This window comes from Silurus aristotelis, assembly GCF_946808225.1.
Source record: "Silurus aristotelis genome assembly, chromosome: 27".
NCBI classification, from domain to species: Eukaryota; Metazoa; Chordata; class Actinopteri; order Siluriformes; family Siluridae; genus Silurus; species Silurus aristotelis.
The window spans coordinates 14,808,810-14,828,445 of NC_139600.1; the positions used below are offsets into that span (position 1 = coordinate 14,808,810).

At 43.4% G+C, this 19,636-nt stretch overlaps 2 protein-coding genes across 6 annotated transcripts in view; both read left to right on the forward strand.

The window, feature by feature from the left end:
- Positions 1–4,712, forward strand: part of glrba (glycine receptor, beta a) — a 28,182-nt gene extending 23,470 nt beyond the window's left edge. The window contains exons 8-12 of one of the 3 annotated variants that reach the window (XM_083532910.1): positions 869–1,021; positions 1,148–1,296; positions 2,739–2,897; positions 4,000–4,226; positions 4,373–4,712. In XM_083532910.1, coding sequence (XP_083389036.1) covers positions 869–1,021; positions 1,148–1,296; positions 2,739–2,897; positions 4,000–4,226; positions 4,373–4,445 — 761 coding nt within the window. In that variant the 3' untranslated portion in view covers positions 4,446–4,712. Of the gene's footprint in view, positions 1–868; positions 1,022–1,147; positions 1,297–2,738; positions 2,898–3,115; positions 3,417–3,999 lie in introns of those variants that run through there. The other 2 variants (XM_083532912.1, XM_083532911.1) reach the window with 2 other exon arrangements.
- A 5,905-nt stretch (positions 4,713–10,617) lies between these two features.
- Positions 10,618–19,636, forward strand: part of gria2a (glutamate receptor, ionotropic, AMPA 2a) — a 46,686-nt gene continuing 37,667 nt past the window's right edge. For 2 of the 3 annotated variants that reach the window (XM_083532810.1, XM_083532809.1), the window contains exons 1-2: positions 10,618–11,211; positions 11,524–11,664. In XM_083532810.1, coding sequence (XP_083388936.1) covers positions 11,130–11,211; positions 11,524–11,664 — 223 coding nt within the window. In that variant the 5' untranslated portion in view covers positions 10,618–11,129. The remainder of the gene's footprint in view (positions 11,212–11,523; positions 11,665–19,636) is intronic. The other variant, XM_083532811.1, reaches the window with a different exon arrangement.

Consider the following 19,636-nt stretch of genomic DNA (forward strand, 5'->3'; position numbering starts at 1 on the left):
TTAGCTGTTTTTCGACACTGGGTTTTCCTTCACATAAGATTCCCAGAGTTGAATCAGTTCACTGGGTGCCACAGTTTATTACGCTGATCACATCAGAGCCTCGTTTATAAGGAAAGCTTTCGGGAGAAGTCGTGACTAAAGCGATGCGAGTGCTGCTTTATTGCTAGTGTTGTTATTACAAAGGAGTAGCCTGTGGGACTGTTTGTTTAAGAAAGAGAAACGTAGAGGAAGTGTCAGATTAGATTAGTAAAGGGGCGTGGCCTGAGTGTTGGTTGGTTTTGATGAAAAAGGCATGGCTTGGAAAAATTTATAGCGGCGTGGCCTCTGTGCCTGTTTGTCTTAGTGAAGGAGGAGTGGCCTCTGTACCTGTTTGTCCTAGAGGAGGTGTGGCCTCGGTGCCTGTTTGTCCTAGAGGAGGTGTGGCCTCTGTACCTGTTTGTCCTAGAGGAGGTGTGGCCTCTGTACCTGTTTGTCCTAAAGGAGTTGCTGTCTCTGTGCCTATTTGTCCTATAGGAGGTGTGGCCTCTGTCCTTGTTTGTCATAGAGGAGGTGTGGCCTCTGTGCACGGTTTTCCCAGTGAAGGAGGCATGGCCTCTGTCCCTGTATGTCCAAGAGGAGGCGTGGCAGTGTTCACGTTTATCTCATAGGTGTTCAATAGGGTTGGAGCTCTATAGCTGGGGATCTTCCACTCCAACGCATGTCATGCAGATCTTCATGGAGCTGGCTTTGTGCACAGGGGCACGGTCATGCTTTATTACAATAGTGATTCTTTCTGTTCCTTTACCACTTTTGTTTTGATTACAGCTGGGAAAAAGGAGATAAATATAAAGGTTTTAGTGTATTAAAGACTTTCTGTCTCTGCCTGCAGGTTATTACACATGCGTGGAGGTGATTTTCACTCTCAGGAGGCAGGTCGGCTTCTACTTGATGGGTTTCTACGCTCCCACGCTCCTTATCGTGGTCCTGTCATGGCTGTCTTTCTGGATTAACCCGGACGCCAGTGCTGCCCGCGTTCCTTTGGGTCGGTCTGGTTTTTAAAATACTGAACATACCGAACCAAATAACTTGAGTATTTATTGTGTATGTCTTTGTATTATAGCTTTAAAAAAAAAATCTCTCTCTCTCTCTTTTTTTTTTTTTTCTGCAGGTATTCTGTCTGTCCTCTCGCTTACCAACGAATGCACATCTTTAGCATCTGAACTGCCGAAAGTCTCCTATGTGAAGGCCATCGATGTCTGGATGATCGCCTGCCTGCTTTTCGGCTTTGGCTCTCTGGTGGAGTATGCTGTGGTTCAGGTGTGTGCGTGTGTGTGTGTGTGTGTGTGTGTGTGCGTGTGTGTGTGTGTGTGCGTGTGCGTGTGTGTGTGTGTGTGTGTGTGGGGGAGATTAACACAGCATTCATATATCCTCAAGTAGCATTTATACACCTTTAGGAAATAATGCTGGCACTCCAGATTCTCTCTTTAGGAGTTAAAGCAGGAATTCATGTATTTCAACATTTCTCTACAGTACATTTTACAAACATCAGGACTCAAGCGAAATCCTTTTACAGTCATGATATAAGACGAGGAAAGTTTTACGTTTTGTGACATTTTCCTGCAACTCCGTGGAATCTCCATTGGATCGCTAAGATCTAACCCATGACGGTTTGTAAAGTAGGGTGATGTCATGTGACCATGCGGATAACTATCCAAAAAGTGAGTTTAACACCAGCGAGATTCAGGTTTTATAAGTTCCTCATACACTATTTGGACAAAAGTTTGTGGACACCTGTGCTTAAGATTACTATGTTCTTCTTTCTCAACACTGCTTCCCCATTTGCTGTTATAATACACGCCAGTCTTCTGGGAAGATGTTCCACTGGATTTTGTTGAGATTTTCAATTAGATTCATTCAGCCACAAGAGTGTTAGTAAAGTTGGGTACTGACGGAGGTGAGGTGAAGTGAGGTGAGGTGAAGTGAGGTGAGGTGAGGTGAGGTGAAGAGGCTTCTGGGGTGCAGTCTGTGCAAAAACTTCATGCCAAAGGTGTTCAGGGTCCAATCCATGTAAAGCACATCTTCATGGCGCTTTGTGCACAGGTGCATTGTCATGCTGGAACAGGTTTGGGTCTCCAGTTTTAAGAGGAAATTTCATGCACCCATAGACGTCCTATACAATTGTTTGCCTGCAGCTTTGTGGTAACACTTTGGGAAAGAACCGCAAATCGCTGAAAGATTTGGGTGTCCCAATACTTCTGCTCACTAAATATGGAGTGGGATGTTCAAAAGGTGTCCAAAAAATACCAGAAAGTCTACCAGTAGTAATTATTCCATCCCAATAAAACTCGTGCGGTAGAATGTGAGGAAATTGTGATCTACTCCGAAACATTTGAATAACGTGCTTGATTTGGGTTAAATAACGATCTGATTCAATTCCTATAATATCGCATGCGCAATCCCTCAGTCATCTCGAGATACTTTGAGTGGGAATATTTGTCCGGGAATCATTTCCGAGCCTCAGAAACGGTTTCCCGGCGTGATATACGGAGGGAAAAATACAATTAAATACGAGCTGGGATTTATGCCAAGACTTTGGAATGCTCTTTTACAACCAGACTTGTCAGAACCAATTGAACTGAGCATTACTTCAGTTCCAGTGAAGCTCCAGGGGAGTTACGAGTTGCTCTGATGTTACTCTGGTCTTGCCAGAAGCTCCGGTCCGGTCTGGTTTAACGGCGATTTTTCACGTGACGCGACAGGTGATGCTGAACAGCCCCAAGCAGATCGAGGCGGAGAAGGTGAGGATGGCGCAGAAGGAGAAAGAGAAAGAAGAGAAGGAGAAGGAAGGGAAGACGGCGTCCAAGGCAAACTCCATCAACGGTACCGGAGGAACCCCGATTCATGTGAACACACTGCAGGTGGGCGGGGTTTACACACCTAGTTATTTTATTTGCATTGGGCGTGGCTTAAACCCACACCAAGGTGTGTGTGTTCTTCAGTTTCACTATGAAATGACAATTTTTGAAAACATTAGTGTATTTTGAGATGTTTTTCTGCTTACCACAGTTGTTATCAGAGTGTGTGTGTGTGTGTGTGTGTGTGTGTGTGTGTGTGTGTGTGTGTGTGTGTGTGTTAGATTGCAGTCTTTCCCCTGGATCATTTCCTGTTTTGCAGGAAATTACAATCAGCCGACCGAGAAGCAGCTCAGCAGCCGACACGTTCTGCAAATCTACCGCACTCTCTGCTTTTCTACATTTTTAATGAGACAAGAGTAAAGACGAGAAGACGTATCTGTATGGTTTGAGTCTAATGGGCTCTAACAGACGAGACGCCTGAAGCGTTAGCGCTGCAGCACACCGAGGGTTTTGTTCCTGCAGTGTAAAACTCCGTCACGCGAGTTTGATCTGTTAGACGCAAAACCGAATCGGGATTTCCATCAAAATCATCAGGCTACTTAAACACACAGCTTCCGAGAACAAAATCAATCGATCAATGACCAATCGATTTTGCAGGATGACCAGGATGGTGCAAAATTCGTGATCCAGTTACGACTCGAAAGACAAATCATTTATAATCACAGCATCAAGTCAAGTCAAGTCAACTCAAGTTTATTTCTATAGCGCTTTTCACAAGCAGCTTTACAGAAATCAACAGTTAAGGTGAACAGTGTGTGTTTATCTCTGATGAGCAGCCGTGGCGACTGTGGTGAAGGAAAAACCTTGAGAGGAACCAGACTCAAAAGTGGAACCCATCCTCATTTGGGTGACATCAGGAGTTTGATCATCTCAGGAAATGCCCGATTCCTGTTTTTCCACAACAATTTCCAACTGTATTATGTATTTAGATTAGATTAGATTAGATTAGATTAGATTAGATTAGATTCGGAGGCATCTAATTATAAAAGACACATTAACATATTTTTACCCGTTTATTGCTCTATGTGCTGCTCCTCAGCCTCTCTCAGTGCTGTGTTGATGTTTATATATGTGTGTGTGTGTGTGTTTGTTTTTGCATCTCCAGGTGGTTGAGACTCGTTGTAAGAAGGTGTGCACCTCCAAATCGGACCTGCGCTCGAACGACTTCAGTATCGTCGGCTCCCTGCCACGTGATTTCGAACTCTCCAACTTTGACTGCTACGGGAAGCCCATCGAGTCCACAAACGCTCTGCTCAAATCGCAGAACAAGAACGCCAAGAAGCCGGCGCCTCCGAAACCCGTCATCCCGTCCGCCGCCAAGCGCGTCGACCTGTACGCTCGCGCCCTCTTCCCTTTCTCCTTCCTGTTTTTCAATGTCATCTACTGGTCCGTTTACCTGTAAGCACCTTCCGAAACCATGTGTGTGTGTGTGTGTGTGTGTGTGTGTGTGTGTGTGTGTGTGTGTGTGTGGATTTCAGCATGCATGACTGCCAGGACAGGGTTTCCAGCATGCACAAAGTGTTTGAGACTCTGAATATCTTCCAAAACTGAGGATGAGGATACGTGGGGAAACGTGTCCACACAGCAAAAATATCCAATCCAAATGAGGCTCGTGTGATGTTTTAATGAATTATTTCCTTTTTTGGATTAAGAAAGTAGTCAGGAGCTGCTTGGTGGCAGTGGCAATTGCGAAATGGATGTAGATTCCTTGTAGATTTTCTGTAAACTCAGTAAAACAGTAATAAATAAATAAACAAACAACTATAATAATAAAAAAAACCGAAGACATATATTTTTGATATTTTCTTTATATTCGGTTATTATTCATATTATTTATTTATTTGTTTATTTATTTGTTTATTTAATTCTGCCTCGGACGTTTAACATCGTTGTTTTTTTGTTATTTTTTATCTCCAATTTTCCAACATACGTATAAAATCGATATATTTTATATTGAGGAATTCCCCAAACATTCTCCATCCACCGTAAAAGTCGAGACAGTGCGATCGAAAGGGAAAGGGGGCGGGGCTTCCGGGTGACGTCAATTTACCTGCAGTGGAGATCTTCCACTTTAACTCATATAGAGCATATGTTCATGGAGTTTGCTTTGTGCACATGGGCATTGCCCTGGTGGAACAGTTTTGGGTCTCCTAGTTCAAGTGAAGGTGAAAAGTCATGCCACTACATCTATAGACGTCCGATCTCGATCGTGTGTCTCCAACTTTGAGGATACTTTTGTCTATACAGTGTATACGCTTGCGTATGCACGTATAATACGCAAGCTTTTTTTAAATACCAGAGTATCGTATTGTGATGTCCAAAATTATTGGCGCCCTTCCTATAAAAATAAGTGATCGTGGATCGTTAACGAATCAGAAAGTGTTGTTGTGACGTAGTTCATAAAAATTGGTTATTTATTAAAGAAAAAAAAAACAACAACACCGCTGTGGGAAAAAAGGATGTATTTTAACATCCGGTCAATTACAAAACGATTCGTTTGATCGTACAACCAAGATACAAACAAAAGTGCGACTTGTGTTATTATATCACTATTCTATCGCTCAGACATTTGTACCTCTACGAGGAAAGAAAAGTGATGCGTCTGCGTGTTACAGGATCTTACTGAGCACATGTGAAGCCAAAACCCATTGGTAATCAGATCATTTTACATCTGTGTGTGTGTGTGTGTGTGTGTGTGTGTGTGTGTGTGTGTGTGTGTGTGTGTGTGTGTGTGTGTATTCTTTTTTTAGCACCTCTGTACTGACCCAAATGTATTCAAAACAATGCTTCCTCCTGTATACTGTACTAAAATGCAGACTGGGCATTTTTCCGGGGCTGAATATGAACTTGAGTTTTTTTTTCTCAGCTCAGCTGCTTGTATTCTGCATGTTTCCCCAAAGACTGTGTGTGTGTGTGTGTGTGTGTGTGTGTGTGTGTGTGTGTGTGTGTGTGTGTGTGTGTGTGTGTGTGTGTGTGTGTGTGTGTGTGTTTTTCTCTTTTTTTTTTTTTGTACGAGTGTGTACCTTCAATTGGAGATGCTCTTCCAATAAAGTGCTTCGTTCATCACTGAGGGTCTTTGAGTTCTTTCACACCGTGTAGCATTAAAAACAATTCAATTGATTATACTGCGGCCTCTGGAGCTCCGAGGCAGGAACGTAACGTTACACAACCTTCTTATTACAGTCACTGTAAGGATATTCTGATTTTCTCTCGTTCATGCGGACGCAGAACCGTGAAGATGGTTTAATACACCCACAATGGTTTAATACACCTACAATCACAGCTTTGGTGTTTCTTTGTGAAAGTTCAACGTCTAAAAAGCGATTACAGATGTTCTGGTGAAGTGGTGAAGTGAAGAACACTGATGATCTCTCCATTATGGCTCCTGTTAGTGGGTGGATTTATTTATTAGGCAGCATGTAAACATTTTGTCCTCAAAGTTGACGTGTTAGAAGCAGGAAAAATGGGCGAGCGTAAGGATTTGCCCAAATTGACGTCTAGACGTCTCGATCAGAGCGTCTCCAAAACCGCAGCTCTTGTGGGATGTTCCTGATCTGCAGTGGTCAGAATCTCTCAAAAGTGCTCCAATGAAGAAACAGTGGAGAACCGGCGACAGGCTTTATTGATGCAGGTGAGGAGCGAAGGCTGGTCCGTGTGGTCCGATCCAACAGACGAGCTCCTGTAGCTCAAACTGCTGAAGAACTTCATGCTCGATAGATCAGCACAAAGGGGACCAACACAATATCAGTCATAATGTTACACCTGATCAGTGTTATAAGTGTAACACCAACATGGTGTCCTGGAAAAGATGTTTTACATGAAGAAGCCCCTCAGAGATGAAATTGTATTTATCGGTGATCAAATCCTTTTGGTGTGACTAAACATGTTAGAGAGGGTTTACACGAATCATAGTTATCGCTAAAAGGTGTGGAAAGGCGAAAGCGAGAGATAATATTTAATACATTAAAAAAGAGCTCTGGAGGTTCTTCTCATCTCCTACGCTCTCCATCTACCTTCAAGGAGACGCCACCGGGAGAGGAAACGTGTGCGTCGAACGTCTTTTGTGGCGACTGCTGTTAGATTATTAAACGCTGAGTCAGGAAGAGAGAAGGTGTGTACATGTATACAGTTTCCTCTAAAAATATTGGCACCCTGCATAAATACATATGAGGATCACTCCAGAAACCGGGGGGTAGTGTGTGGGATTTCAGAGCTCGTCTCTGACACATTTGCAGTTTGGCTCACACTTTTTTTGTCTTGTGGCTCAAATTGTGATTTCATAAATATGAAATTATTAGAACATTTATTCTCCCAAATATTTCAAATGATTTTGCTTTGGGATTTGCTTTGGATTCGTCAAGCCGTTATACCCTTTTCCAGCCATATGTGGTTCTTTCCCAAACTCTAGTGTGGAAGATCGCCTGCTGTAGAGCTCCAACCCTATTGAACAGCTTTGGGATGGATTTTTTTCACGCCGACTGCACCCCAGGAACTTCTCACCTCACCTACCTGACTTTACTAACACGCAGTGGCTAAATGAGTCTCGCACAAATCTCCACTTAATCTTGTGGAACATCTTCTCAGGAGAGTGGAGCTCATTATAACAGGGAAGCGTTAACTCAGTGTGGAATGGGATGCTCATAGAGACGCACATGCCAATCTTATGATCAGGTGTCCACCAACTTTTGTCCATATTCCTAATATATACTCAGCGTGAACACGTTTTACACGTTCCTGCAAATGACTTTTGATTGTCTATTATGTTCTTTTCCTACTACGATAAATATCATGTGAATATCAGGGGCATTGTCATGCTGGAACAGGTTTATGTCTCCTAGTCCACGTGAAGAAAAAGTTTCATGCTACAGCATTCAAATACAATGTGTGCCTTCGACTTTGTGGGAACAGATTGGGAAAGAAGGACATATTAGTGGGAGAGTCAGGTTTCCAATACTTTTGTCTCTATAGTGTATGTATACAGCTGTCACTCAGGTGGACGAGGATGAGGTCACTGTCATGACTTTTCTCTAACTGCTTGACAAGATCACTTCTTTTGCTCTCTTTTTTCCCCTTTAATAATCTCTTTGGCCTTTCTTCTTTTTTCCAGTCCTCTGGCGCCCTCTGGTGAATAGTATAACAACTGCACTTATTACGTCATGGAGAATCAGAATCAGTTCCTACAGTTAACTCGAATGTAAAAGGTGTGTGTATGATGTATTTCAAAGATACAGGAAAAGTTATGGAGCACATAAAAGAGTCAGTACATTAGAAATGTGTGCAGTTTTCAGTGTAAATCTTCAATTCAATTTCTTTTTATTTGTATTGCACTTTTAACAATGAAAATTTAAAATTGAATGAAGATAATGTGGTGGAGATGTCCCTGATGAGTGAGCTGGTGGTGACTGTGGCCAGGAAAAACTCTCTGAGACGGCATAAGGAAGAAACCTTGGGAGGAACCAGACTCAAATGCAGGCAGGTACTGGAGGATCTTAATCTGAAATCCTCCAGTACTGTCTGAGATCCTCCAGTACCTGTCTGAGATCCTCCAGTACCTGCCTGTGATCCTCCAGTACCTGCCTGAGATCCTCCAGTACCTGCCTGAAATCCTCCAGTACCTGCCTGAGATCCTCCAGTACTGTCTGAGATCCTCCAGTACCTGTCTGAGATCCTTCAGTACCTGTCTGAGATCATCCAGTACCTGCCTGAAATCCTCCAGTACTGTCTGAGATCCTCCAGTACCTGTCTGAGATCCTCCAGTACTCTCTGAGATCATCCAGTACCTGTCTGAAATCCTCCAGTACCTGCCTGAGATCCTCCAGTACTGTCTGAGATCCTCCAGTACCTGTCTGAGATCCTCCAGTACTGTCTGAGATCCTCCAGTACCTGTCTGAGATCCTCCAGTACCTAATTAAGATCCTCCAGTACCTGTCTGAGATCCTCCAGTACCTATCTGAGATCCTCCAGTACCTGTCTGAGATCCTCCAGTACCTAATTAAGATCCTCCAGTACCTGCCTGAGATCCTCCAGTACCTGTCTGAGATCCTCCAGTACTGTCTGAGATCCTCCAGTACCTGAGATTGGCACTCAAAGAGAAATTGTGCCTTGATTATAATTGTGTCTTGAAGCTGCAAGCGCATTCTTCAGCTTTTGAACCTTTGGTGGTAGCTCACTTCGACCTCAGTTCAGCATCACCTGCTAAATGTAGGTAAAAGTGTTTTTTATCATTAGGAATTTCAGAGTGCGAGAGACCAGACAGAAGAGGATATTCAGCTCGACTGTGATTTGTCTATAATTAGTTGTAATGCCGTCTTTAATATTACAGAATAGTGCAGTTAAATCAGCTGTGCACTTCACCCTGCTGCTGATTATATGCCTGTTTTAGATTTTGTTGGGGGATTTAAATTGCTTTGGAAGGGACAGTCGATAGTTACCTATGATTCCATTGTTGTTTTGTCCACCTGTGATGATTTAGATTACACACATCAATTTACACACATAAAAATGTTCACATTTTATATAAAAGTTTCAGTGGGTTCTAATTTGTAATACTTAAACATAGAAAACGAACAAAAAAATAAATAAAAAAAATGGCGTCCTCTTAACTGCAGTCAACTGTAGCTACAATAGTCAAAGGCAAATGACTTTTTTTAACGACTGTTACTGCAGATAAGTCCAGGCTGAAAACATGGACATCCAAAGAGCAGGTAAATTGCAAGAAAATACCAAATTTACTCTTTGAGAATATATTTTTTTATTCAAATCTGCCAAGAAACAAACCCAGTCTAGTCTTTTGAGTTGTGAACCAATCACAACCTGCAAACGTTCTGCAGCGCTGAAAACAGGGGGCGTGGCCAAACATAAAACTCGATATTTGAAGTTTGTTTAACAAAAATTAATCCACTAAGTGATTTTATGTGCTGACATTCAGTGTGTGTATTTCTATTCTGAGTTGTTATCTGAGTTGTGCTGTGTCAGTCTCTATCTAGAGATCTCGTTTTTCACTTATTTCAGTCTATTCTTCCACAATGACGGACAGTAAAAGAAATGGATTTGGCCTCCTTTTAAATTAATTGGCCTTCATTTCAAATCCCCTGGAAAAACCATGATGCACAGAAACAATGTATAAAAATGCATGGATAAACCTGGGGTGATTTTCGGAGGTGAATATCGATGTTTCTGCTACAGATGATGTATGTGGTGGTGCAGCTGTGGCTACAGTGAAAGGAGACGTGTTGTGAACACAATCATTGGTTTTCTTGCTTTAGTAACGACATTCATTCTCAATGTATGAGATTCCTGTCAGTGATGCAGTGCTCTGATATACTGCATATAACCGTGAAGTAATGGTGGACTGGTTCAGGTAAGACATCACTGTAGGTCTGAAAGATGCAAGGCCCGTCACTGATTTGTCATATATATATATATATATATATATATATATATATATATATATATAAGATATGTCTGGTCAACTCAACCTCGAATTTTTTATTGTTCAGGTTCGGATTAAATTGGCAATTTCCCTAAGCTCGTTTATTTTTTGTTTGGGTCCGCTCGGCTCTTTCCGTTTGTTCTCTTTTCTCTTTTCTCTTTTCTCTTTTCTCTCTCTCTCTCTCTCTCTCTCTCTCTCTCTCTCTCTCTCTCTCTCTCTCTCTCTCTCTCCTCTTTCCGATACCAAGACACTGCTCGGCTCTATTTAATCGGCTCTTCGGGTGCATTCGGCTCTTTCCGTCTTCGGCTTCATTCGGCAATTTCCGTATTCGGAACCTGCGGCTTCGGAAAGGCTCGGCTTTTTTCGGATTTTTGCTCGCGCTCTCTCTCTCTCTTTCTCTCTCTCGCTCTCTCTATCTCCTCTATCCAGTACCAAGACACCGCTCGGCTCTATTTAATCGGCTCTTCGGGTGCGCTCGGCTCTTTCCGTCTCCATCATCATTCTCCCCGCGTCCGTGGCAGCTGAAACTCTGCGCTCGTGGTCGCACGGAGCCGCAAAGGAACCGGAGCGACAGAAGAATCCCCCCGTCTTTCCCCTCCTTTCCACCGCGCTGTCCTCTCTCATCTCTACAGGAGACGCGTCTGTCTCTCTTTTTTTTCACCTCCATTCAAATCGTCTTTTCTTTCCTTTTTTTTTATTTATTTTAAGCATGAATCGACTCAGCGGCAGCAGCGCGAGCGCAGTTTTGTGAACGTGCACGACGGAGGGAAAGAGAAATTGTTATTTAAAAAAAAAAACAGAGGATGATGAGGAATTTGTCGGGTTTCCTGTTTGTACCCGCGTTATGGGGATTCGCATTCGGGGGATCACCGAGCGTCCAAATCGGTGAGCATCACGTTGTGTTCAGATAATGCACAAAAAAATAAAAAATAAATAAAATAAAATAGAAGAAAAGGTTTGGATTGAATCCCGTTCTTCATCACTGAGACTGGGCCGGATGGAGGGATGGAGGGATGGAGACTGGCAGCCTGTGGCTATTTGATATCCCCATCCTCTGCTGTCATTATTTTATATTTTATCTTGGTGTTACAATGTATATAATGATTATAATTGCTATAACATTTGGCCCCTGTGTGTGTGTGTGTGTGTGTGTGTGTGTGTGTGTGTGTGTGTGTGTGTGTGTTTTGATGCCCTCAGGGGGCCTGTTTCCGCGCGGTGCGGATCAGGAGTACAGCGCATTTCGGGTCGGGATGGTGCAGTTCGGCACGGCCGAGTTCCGCCTCACCCCGCACATCGACAACCTGGAGGTGGCCAACAGCTTCGCCATCACCAACTGCTGTAAGTCTCCAGCCTTCATACTGGATATTTTTCTTTTTTAGGTTTGGAAAGCAGGCGTGATTTACCTGCCCTGGAGATTTACGCATAAATATTTTACGCACTGGATCGACTGTTCGCAATTCCTCTCCCTCTCCTCCTCCTCCTCCTCCTCTTCCTCCCCGCAATCCACCTGCTCACTATGAGAACCAAGTAAAAAAAAAAAAAAAAAAAAAAGGATTCTCCTCCCAGAATTCCATGTTCCCTATTAGTAGCCTGTGCGTGGCATTTCTCAGCCTGTCCAGCATCTCAGGATGATGGACCGCCCCGAAGGACTCCTCTGCGTGTGCTGCGGGAACGCGCCTGAAGAGCGCGCTCCCGAGCCGCGTTATCAATTAACCCCTGTGTTTATTCACACGGCCGCCTCTGTGCTGACTAACTGGAGGAACATATTGGGCCATGTGGAGGTGTTGAATAGGTGTGGGCTGAACCTCAGCTCCGTCCCAAATGCCCGCCTAGTGCACGCCCTTTTGCACATCTTTGGCCTGAAACCCCACATAGAGCACTTATGTAGGGGGGGGATTGTGTGATAATTGCTGCGTGAGAAAGTCAGATTTGGTTTCCATGGTAACAATGGATAAGACCGCAGCCCTTTTTTTTGCACAGTGTAGACACACCGTACATCCGAAGTGGTAGCTCACTGAATAAGATGTTGAACTTCTGATTGGAAGGTAATGGGTTCAATATTTATAAAATATTTTTGTTCTCAATGTCACATTCATCATACAATTCCACATTCATTACTCTAACACAGATTAGACAAGCTGGGGTCAGAGCACAGGGTCAGCCATGATACAGTGCTCCTGGAGCACAGGGGGTTAATGGCCGTGCTCAAGGACCCCAAGAATAGATCAGTACCCCAGAGCCTTAACCTCTGAGCTACTATTTCCACAAGAGTTTGTGCATGACTGTGGGAGATGCAGTGGCTGAGCTGCGCTATTGGAAAAGTTTGTGCCTGCTTACTTCTTTTTGTTTTTTTACCCTTTTGTAATTTGCAAGGTTTTTTTTTGCCTTTTATGAAGTTTAGATCTGGGCGTGATGTGAAATCAGCCATGCTGTGATGTACAAAACATTTATTTTCAAAACATGTATGAGCTGTAGTTCGATTTTTTTTACTACAAGATTGTTAAAAATCATTAACGTGATCCAGACGTGGCGTTATGTTGTTGGAAATCGGTTTCGAGATTTCTATAGGAAATGCAACAGAAAGGCTTTTCTCTGTGTTCGTTGATGACGATCGTGACGGTAAAACTGTTCAGCATTTTATTAATTATAGAAAATACACTCAGGCTTGTTTGTGGCTCTCTAGGCACAATAACATGTGCAAAAGAAGAAAAAAAAACACACTAGTAACTAGTTACCTATGACAGGCTCATGGCACATTTTACTTTTATCCTTTTATAGTTACGTTTCCTGTCATATAACAAGTTATTTGCTGTTATCGCTCACGCTGTACCAGGTATAAACATCGTTGTTTTATCATTGCCAGCGTCCCTTTAATTACCAGAGACTCCTTTAATCAATGCTAAATATATTTCCTTACAAAAAGTGTGTCCGCAACTACACACGTTTCCTGCAATCAGACCGTTATACAAATAGTTACACCTGACAAATCTTAAATTGGGTTGCGTTCCTGAGGATCATTCTGATCCTGGTCTACAAGGACCGGTTAAACCTCAAGGCTGAAGAGCAGCCAGTAGAAACCGATGACCCGTGCCACGTGGCTCAAGATGGGCTCTTATTAATATTTAAAAAATAAGGACCAGAAACATGAAAAATTGCGCCTATTGCGTAGGAACAAAAAGACATTGTGAATTGTTTTTATATGGACAAAACATATTGGGACACCTGACTTTTCCAGTCACATGTGGTTCTTCATCAAAGTGTTACCACAGAGTTGGAGGCACACAATTGTATAGGTGTCTTTGGATGCATTAGCATGAAATGTTCCCATTAGTTGAACTAGGAGACCCAAACCTGTTTCAGCATGATCATGCCCCTGTGCACAAAGCCAGCGTCATGAAGATCTAAGGGAGTTTTTCCTTGCCACAGTCGCCACGGCTGCTCATCAGGGATAAATACACACCATTCACCTCAACTGTTGATTTCTGTGAAGCTGCTTTGCAATGTCTGTCGTGAAAAGCGCAATAGAAATAAACTTGACTTGACTTGGGTTCGATTGAAAGATCTTCAGGTATCTCCAGCTATAGAGCTCAATCCCTATTGAACACCATCAGGATGTAGCTCAGGTAACAAATAAAGCACTTGCTGTAATTAGTAAACGATCGGAGATAAAGTAGTGTGTGTGTGTGTGTGTGTGTGTGTGTGTGTGTGTGTGTGTGTGTGTGTGTGTGTGTGTGATACAATGAAATTCCATTCACCTCCAGCAGGTGTACAGATCATCTTCTGCTCACCAGTTTTCTGCCTCTTGAAACTTGTCGAAAAAAAGTGCGAACACTGGAGACTCCTTTCATCAAGGCTTAATTGATATCCTCACTTTGTTGTAGGAGCAATAAAAAAAAAAATGTAGCACCTTCTGACCAATCAGGAGCAAGAATTCCACAGCGCGGCTCAAGGAACACGCCCACATTTGTAAGCCCAGCGTCCGTGAACAAAACATGAGTCATGTAGGTTTGCAGTGAAGGACTGCGGCTCTGGCATGCCACATCCACTGCACCATGTCCTCATACTGCCACGACTGCTACGTCTCATTAACATGAATGGCAAACACACACACACACACACACACACACACACACGTGCAAGTGCTTACAATAGCTATGAAGTACATATACATTTGAACATTTGTTGATATAAATACAAGCAGAGGAAACAGATATGGAGGTGAACGCACTGAAAGGGTGAAAGTGCCACCGCTTGGTTCCATAAATCCCACAGCTATGACCAAGCAGTCGAACAGCATTGTGGGTAATGTCAGAAACGTGACACTTTTTACATTTTTGGCCGTCAGGCATATTTCTCTTCATTCCTGCTGCATGTGAACGAAGCACCAAGAGGAATTAAAACAAATGAAGAATTATTTGCTTGTCATTCATCGCCATAACGACGGCGCTTCATATTCGTACGCCGTTACGCCCCGTATGACATTAAAGCTTCGTGGCAGTTCAGTGTCCAACATCTGTTCCCCCCTGTTATCCATTACCCTAATATTTATGAAGCCTGTCAGAGACTAAATATTCTGCGCACACACACACACACACACATACACACACACACACACACGCGCGCACACACTTGCTATTAAAAGCACCTGCTGCAGTTCCACTTGGCTATTATTCATTATACCCGAGCACCTTATATTTTATTCCTCTACAGTGCATGAATCATGGATCTTACACTCTGCCTCACATTTCACGTCGCGTCCCAGCGACAAGACTTATCGGAAACACACACACACACACACACACACACACACACACACACACACATGATCATGTGAAACAGTCGATTTATTTAATCCATGTCTCCATATCTGAAAAGAACACGTTTGATGGAAAGTGTAAACTAATATTGGCAAAGTTTCTTGTGTTTCTCGTATTCGAGATCGTCTGCACAGCTGACACCAGGATTAAACGAGCTCAAGAGTCGGTTTCGTGTCCTCTTTTTCAACATCCCATTAAACACCGAGTCCCCATTTCCTGTTCTAATAAGCTTCAGTCTTCTGGGAAGAAGTTCCACCTGATTTTGCGGAGATTTGTTTGGGATTTCATTCAGACACAAGTGTGTTAGTAAAGTCAGGTACCGATGTAGGTAATGTGCGGAGGTTCCTGGGGCGCAGTCAGCGTGAAACATTCATCCCAAAGGTGTTCAACAGTGTTTGGAGCTCTGTGGCAGGAGATCTTCCACACACTTCCAACCCATGTGAAGTATATCTTCATGGAGCTGGCTTTGTGCACAGGATTGCACTGTCATGCTGAGAGAGTTTTAAATCTCTGATACAATTGTGTGCCTCTAAATTTGCGCTGACAGCTTGAGGAAGAACCACATATGGCTGGAGAAGTCAGGTGTCCTAATCTCCTGGATGTCTCTATTCAGTGTCTCCATTTTCCAAATGTTCGAACCCCAGAGCTACGAAATGAAAACAAACATGGAAGGGTGGAAGATGAGCTGATGTTTTTTTCCTCGTGGTGTTTTAGAGAGTTATTCTTGGCTCGCTCGCTCGCTCATTAGGGATCTGTATGCTATGTGCTGGTGGTTTGTTAAAAGGGTTAAGCAAATAAAAGTCGCTGCTTGAGACTGCATCATGGGCACTGATCAGCATATCAAAATACTGTATCTCATGTTTCCTTCCTTACATGCTGCAGTACACATCCCACAGTCTATACGTGTACGTGTGTGTGTGTGTTTGTGTGTGTGTGGAGAGAGAGAGAGAGAGAGAGAGAGAGAGAGAGAGAGAGAGAGAGAGAGAGAGCGAGAGAGTGTGTTTGTGTGTGTGTGTGTGTGTGTGTGTGTGTATGTGCGTGTGTGTGTGTGTGTGTGTGTATGTGTGTAGAGAGAGAGAGATAGTGTGTGTAAGCATGTCCCATCACATAAATATTCACACCGATCCATGCAGGGGATTTATTGCTGAAGACAGAATGAGAAACGTGCAAGTGTGCACTTACTCTCCTACAGACAGCCTCCCAGTCCAACAATCAGCAATCACCTTCAGAGAGAGAGAGAGAAGAGAGAGAGAGAGACAGAGAGAGAGAGAAAGAGAGAAAGAGAGAATAAGACAGATTAAAAAGGGTAAAGAGAGAGAGGGATGGGTAAATAAAAACAAGAGACAGTGGGGAAAGTATAAGAGAGAGAGAGAGAGAGAGAGAGAGAGAGAGAGAGAGAGAGAGAGAGAGAGAGAGAAAGAGAGAGTAAAACGAGTGACAGAGAGAGGTTAAAAAAACAGAGAGAGACTGAGAGAAAGAAAGATAGAATGTGGTAGAGAGAGAGGTAAAAAAAAAAATATAGACAGAAAGAGTGAATGGGAGTAAGGTGAAAAAATCTAACGAGAGAAAGGTGAAAGAGAGAGAGGGAGACATAGGGAGAGAGAGAGAGAGAGAGAGAGAGAGAGAGAGAGAGAGAGAGAGAGAGAGAGAGAGAGAGAGAGAGAGAGAGAGAGAGTGAGTAACTGGGGCTATAAAAGAGAGAGACTGAAAGAGGAAAAGGGAAAGGGGAGGTGAAGGTGAAAGAACAGAGTGAGAGGTGAGAGAAGAAGAAAGGGTTAGAAAGTGATATAAAAAAGAGAGAGTTAGTGAAGGGGTATAAAAGAAGGTACAGGTGAAAAATGAAAGAGACTATGAGAAAGAGGGATAGAGAGAGAGGGAGAGAGAGAGAGGGAGAGAGAGAGAGAGAGAGAGAGGTCATTTAGTTCAGTTCTGTTGTAAAGTGCAATTCTTCTACGACAGAACACAGAGCGTCTCCACACCACCCAGTCTCAAACATTTTCAGATCCCTCATAAAACTTTTAATCAAGCAAAATCAGGTCTGGAGAAGATTTTGATTGTGTCACAGTCTGCATTTTGTGTTATTTTGTTTTTTATAATGTAGGCCATTTTAGCCTGCCCCCAAAAATAAAATGAATTAGTTGGCACATAAACCTGTTTCTCCTGACGTACTTAAAACCAAAAACAAAACTCTAAAAAGGAAAATGCACATTAAAACACCTTAAAATAAGTTTTTAAAAGCTTAAATAGCGACTGTAGCCTGGAGCAGTGAGTAAAAGCGTGAAAATCAGTTTCTCTCTGTGAACAGAACGAACAGTCCTGTAGAACATCAGAGTTTAAAATACAAATAAAAGAGTTTACAGAGATGATGCAGTGTAAACTCCTCCATTGGAGGTCCACCCTCCCACCCAGTTTATTCTTATTCCCTGTCACTGTCCCAAAGTTCATTTCCCCTTCACCCCTGCACTCCAGGAGTGGACCTCCACACCTGTCGAGGTCAGGAGCGATCTCCAGCTGGGAAAATAGTTGCTCCTCCTCCACCTGAACATGCTCCTCTGGACCTTCTGCTATTGAGCTCGTTGAGGATTGCAGAGACCGGAGTCCCATATGTGCTGCCAGGTCCTCCCCTCGTGACATGTCTGCCCCTCTGACGTTCACCAGCTCCCAGAGTGTGACGATCTTTCAGGAGATCAGAGCTCTGGAGAGTGCGGGGGTGGTCGCACCAGAGACGTCCAGCCACCTCCTATAGACCAGGGGCTCCTCCAGCAGAAAGTGTAGCGTTCCATATTTAATTTTATTTAACTTTAAATAGTCAGTGGTAAAAATGGTAATCCACAGAGATACAGTGCATTTGTGTCCATTAAAAACAAAGTTCTGTCCTGTCCCAGTCCTTCCATCCTGTTTAATAGTACACTGGCTGCTGTCCTCCATACCAGGTTCCTAGGCCCGTAGGAGTCTCTGAATGAACAGTAGGTGAAAGGCTGCAGTTCTGATGGCGGGATGAAAAAGCCCTTGCCCCCCTTTCTCCTTGGGCAGATGGAGGACACTGTGGGATCCAGTGCAGTGCCCTTTCAACTGCTTAGTCTGCCCTTGATGTGCTCTACAGTGCCTTCCAAGTTTTTATTTCAAAACTAATGACTCCCCAGGTAGACACCCAAGTATTTAAAACCACCTTTTCTCCACACCAGGCCTCCCAGGAGTCTCGTCTCCCCTTCTCCCCACTCCCCAACTAAAACTGCTTCACTGTTTCACCAGTTTACTTTTGCTGATGATAAAAAATCAAAGTCTTTTAAAATATCAATTAAAACATTCACCTCAGACTGGGATCCCACCATTACAGCCAGGTCATCTGAGTACACTGACAGGTAAAGTGACGCATTAGCGTGTGGAATATTAAAACCAGAAAGTCGATATCTCAGATTAATTAAAAGAGGCTTGATTGCTAAAGAATACAGCATTCCTGACAGTGAACAGCCTTGTCTTATACTTCTGTACACTCTAAAAGGGGCACATAAACCACCATTAACCTTTAGTACACTCGCAATTTCACTTGATCATTACTTTGAAACCAGAGTTGAACCCAAAGCTTTTTAGCACCTTCCACAAGTATTCATGCTCAACCCGGTCAAATGCCTTTTCTTGCTCTACGAAAATCAGACTAGTTATCAGTTATTAAATATCGACCTGCCAGGCACACAGTACGTCTGGTCATGGTAAATGATCTGCTCCATCACCTTCGTCAGTCTCGAGGCTAATGCTTTTGACAGCATCTTGCAGTCAGTGCACAGTAGTGACACGGGGCACCAGTTCTTATGGTGGGTCAGGTCTCCCTGTTTTGAAAGCAGGGTCAGGAGGGCTCATGGGAGCTGACCACCCTTTACACTGTCCTGTAGGACTTCCAGCACAGAAAGCATTGAAGAACTTGGCAGGGAGACCATCTATTTCTTGTGCCCACCCATTCTCCATGCCTTGAAGATCAGTGACAGCTCATTCTCTTCTAAAATGTTTTATGTCATAGACAAACTTTTTACTCTTTGACTGACACATTTTTCCGCCACTTGGATGTTCTTAAAAATTATTTTATGTCTTCAGCACTATGAAACAGGTTTAACGGTTCCTCCTGTGAATCTGGATTAAAAACTAAATTTGACATTGTGTCTTCGCTGTCTGATTCATATCTTCATATGTTTTTCCGCCTGCGTTTTGCATTGTCCTCTAACTTGCTTCTTTTTCTTAGTTGGCACTTTAAAAAGGGGCTCATCTTCCATCTCCACATCTCCCACATCCCCTTGCACTGGTGTAGTGGCCGGTGTCTCCTGGTGACAGCGCTGCACCGCTGTGCAGTCTACTGTGACTTTTTCGGGTTCACATGATTTTTCCAGGTCCGGTTCAGCCGAGCGAGGCTTCTTCCAGTTCAGTTCAGCCAAGCAGGGCTTCTCCCAGTTCAGTTCAGCCAAGCAGGGTTTCTCCTGGTCCGGTTCAGCCGAGTAGGTCTT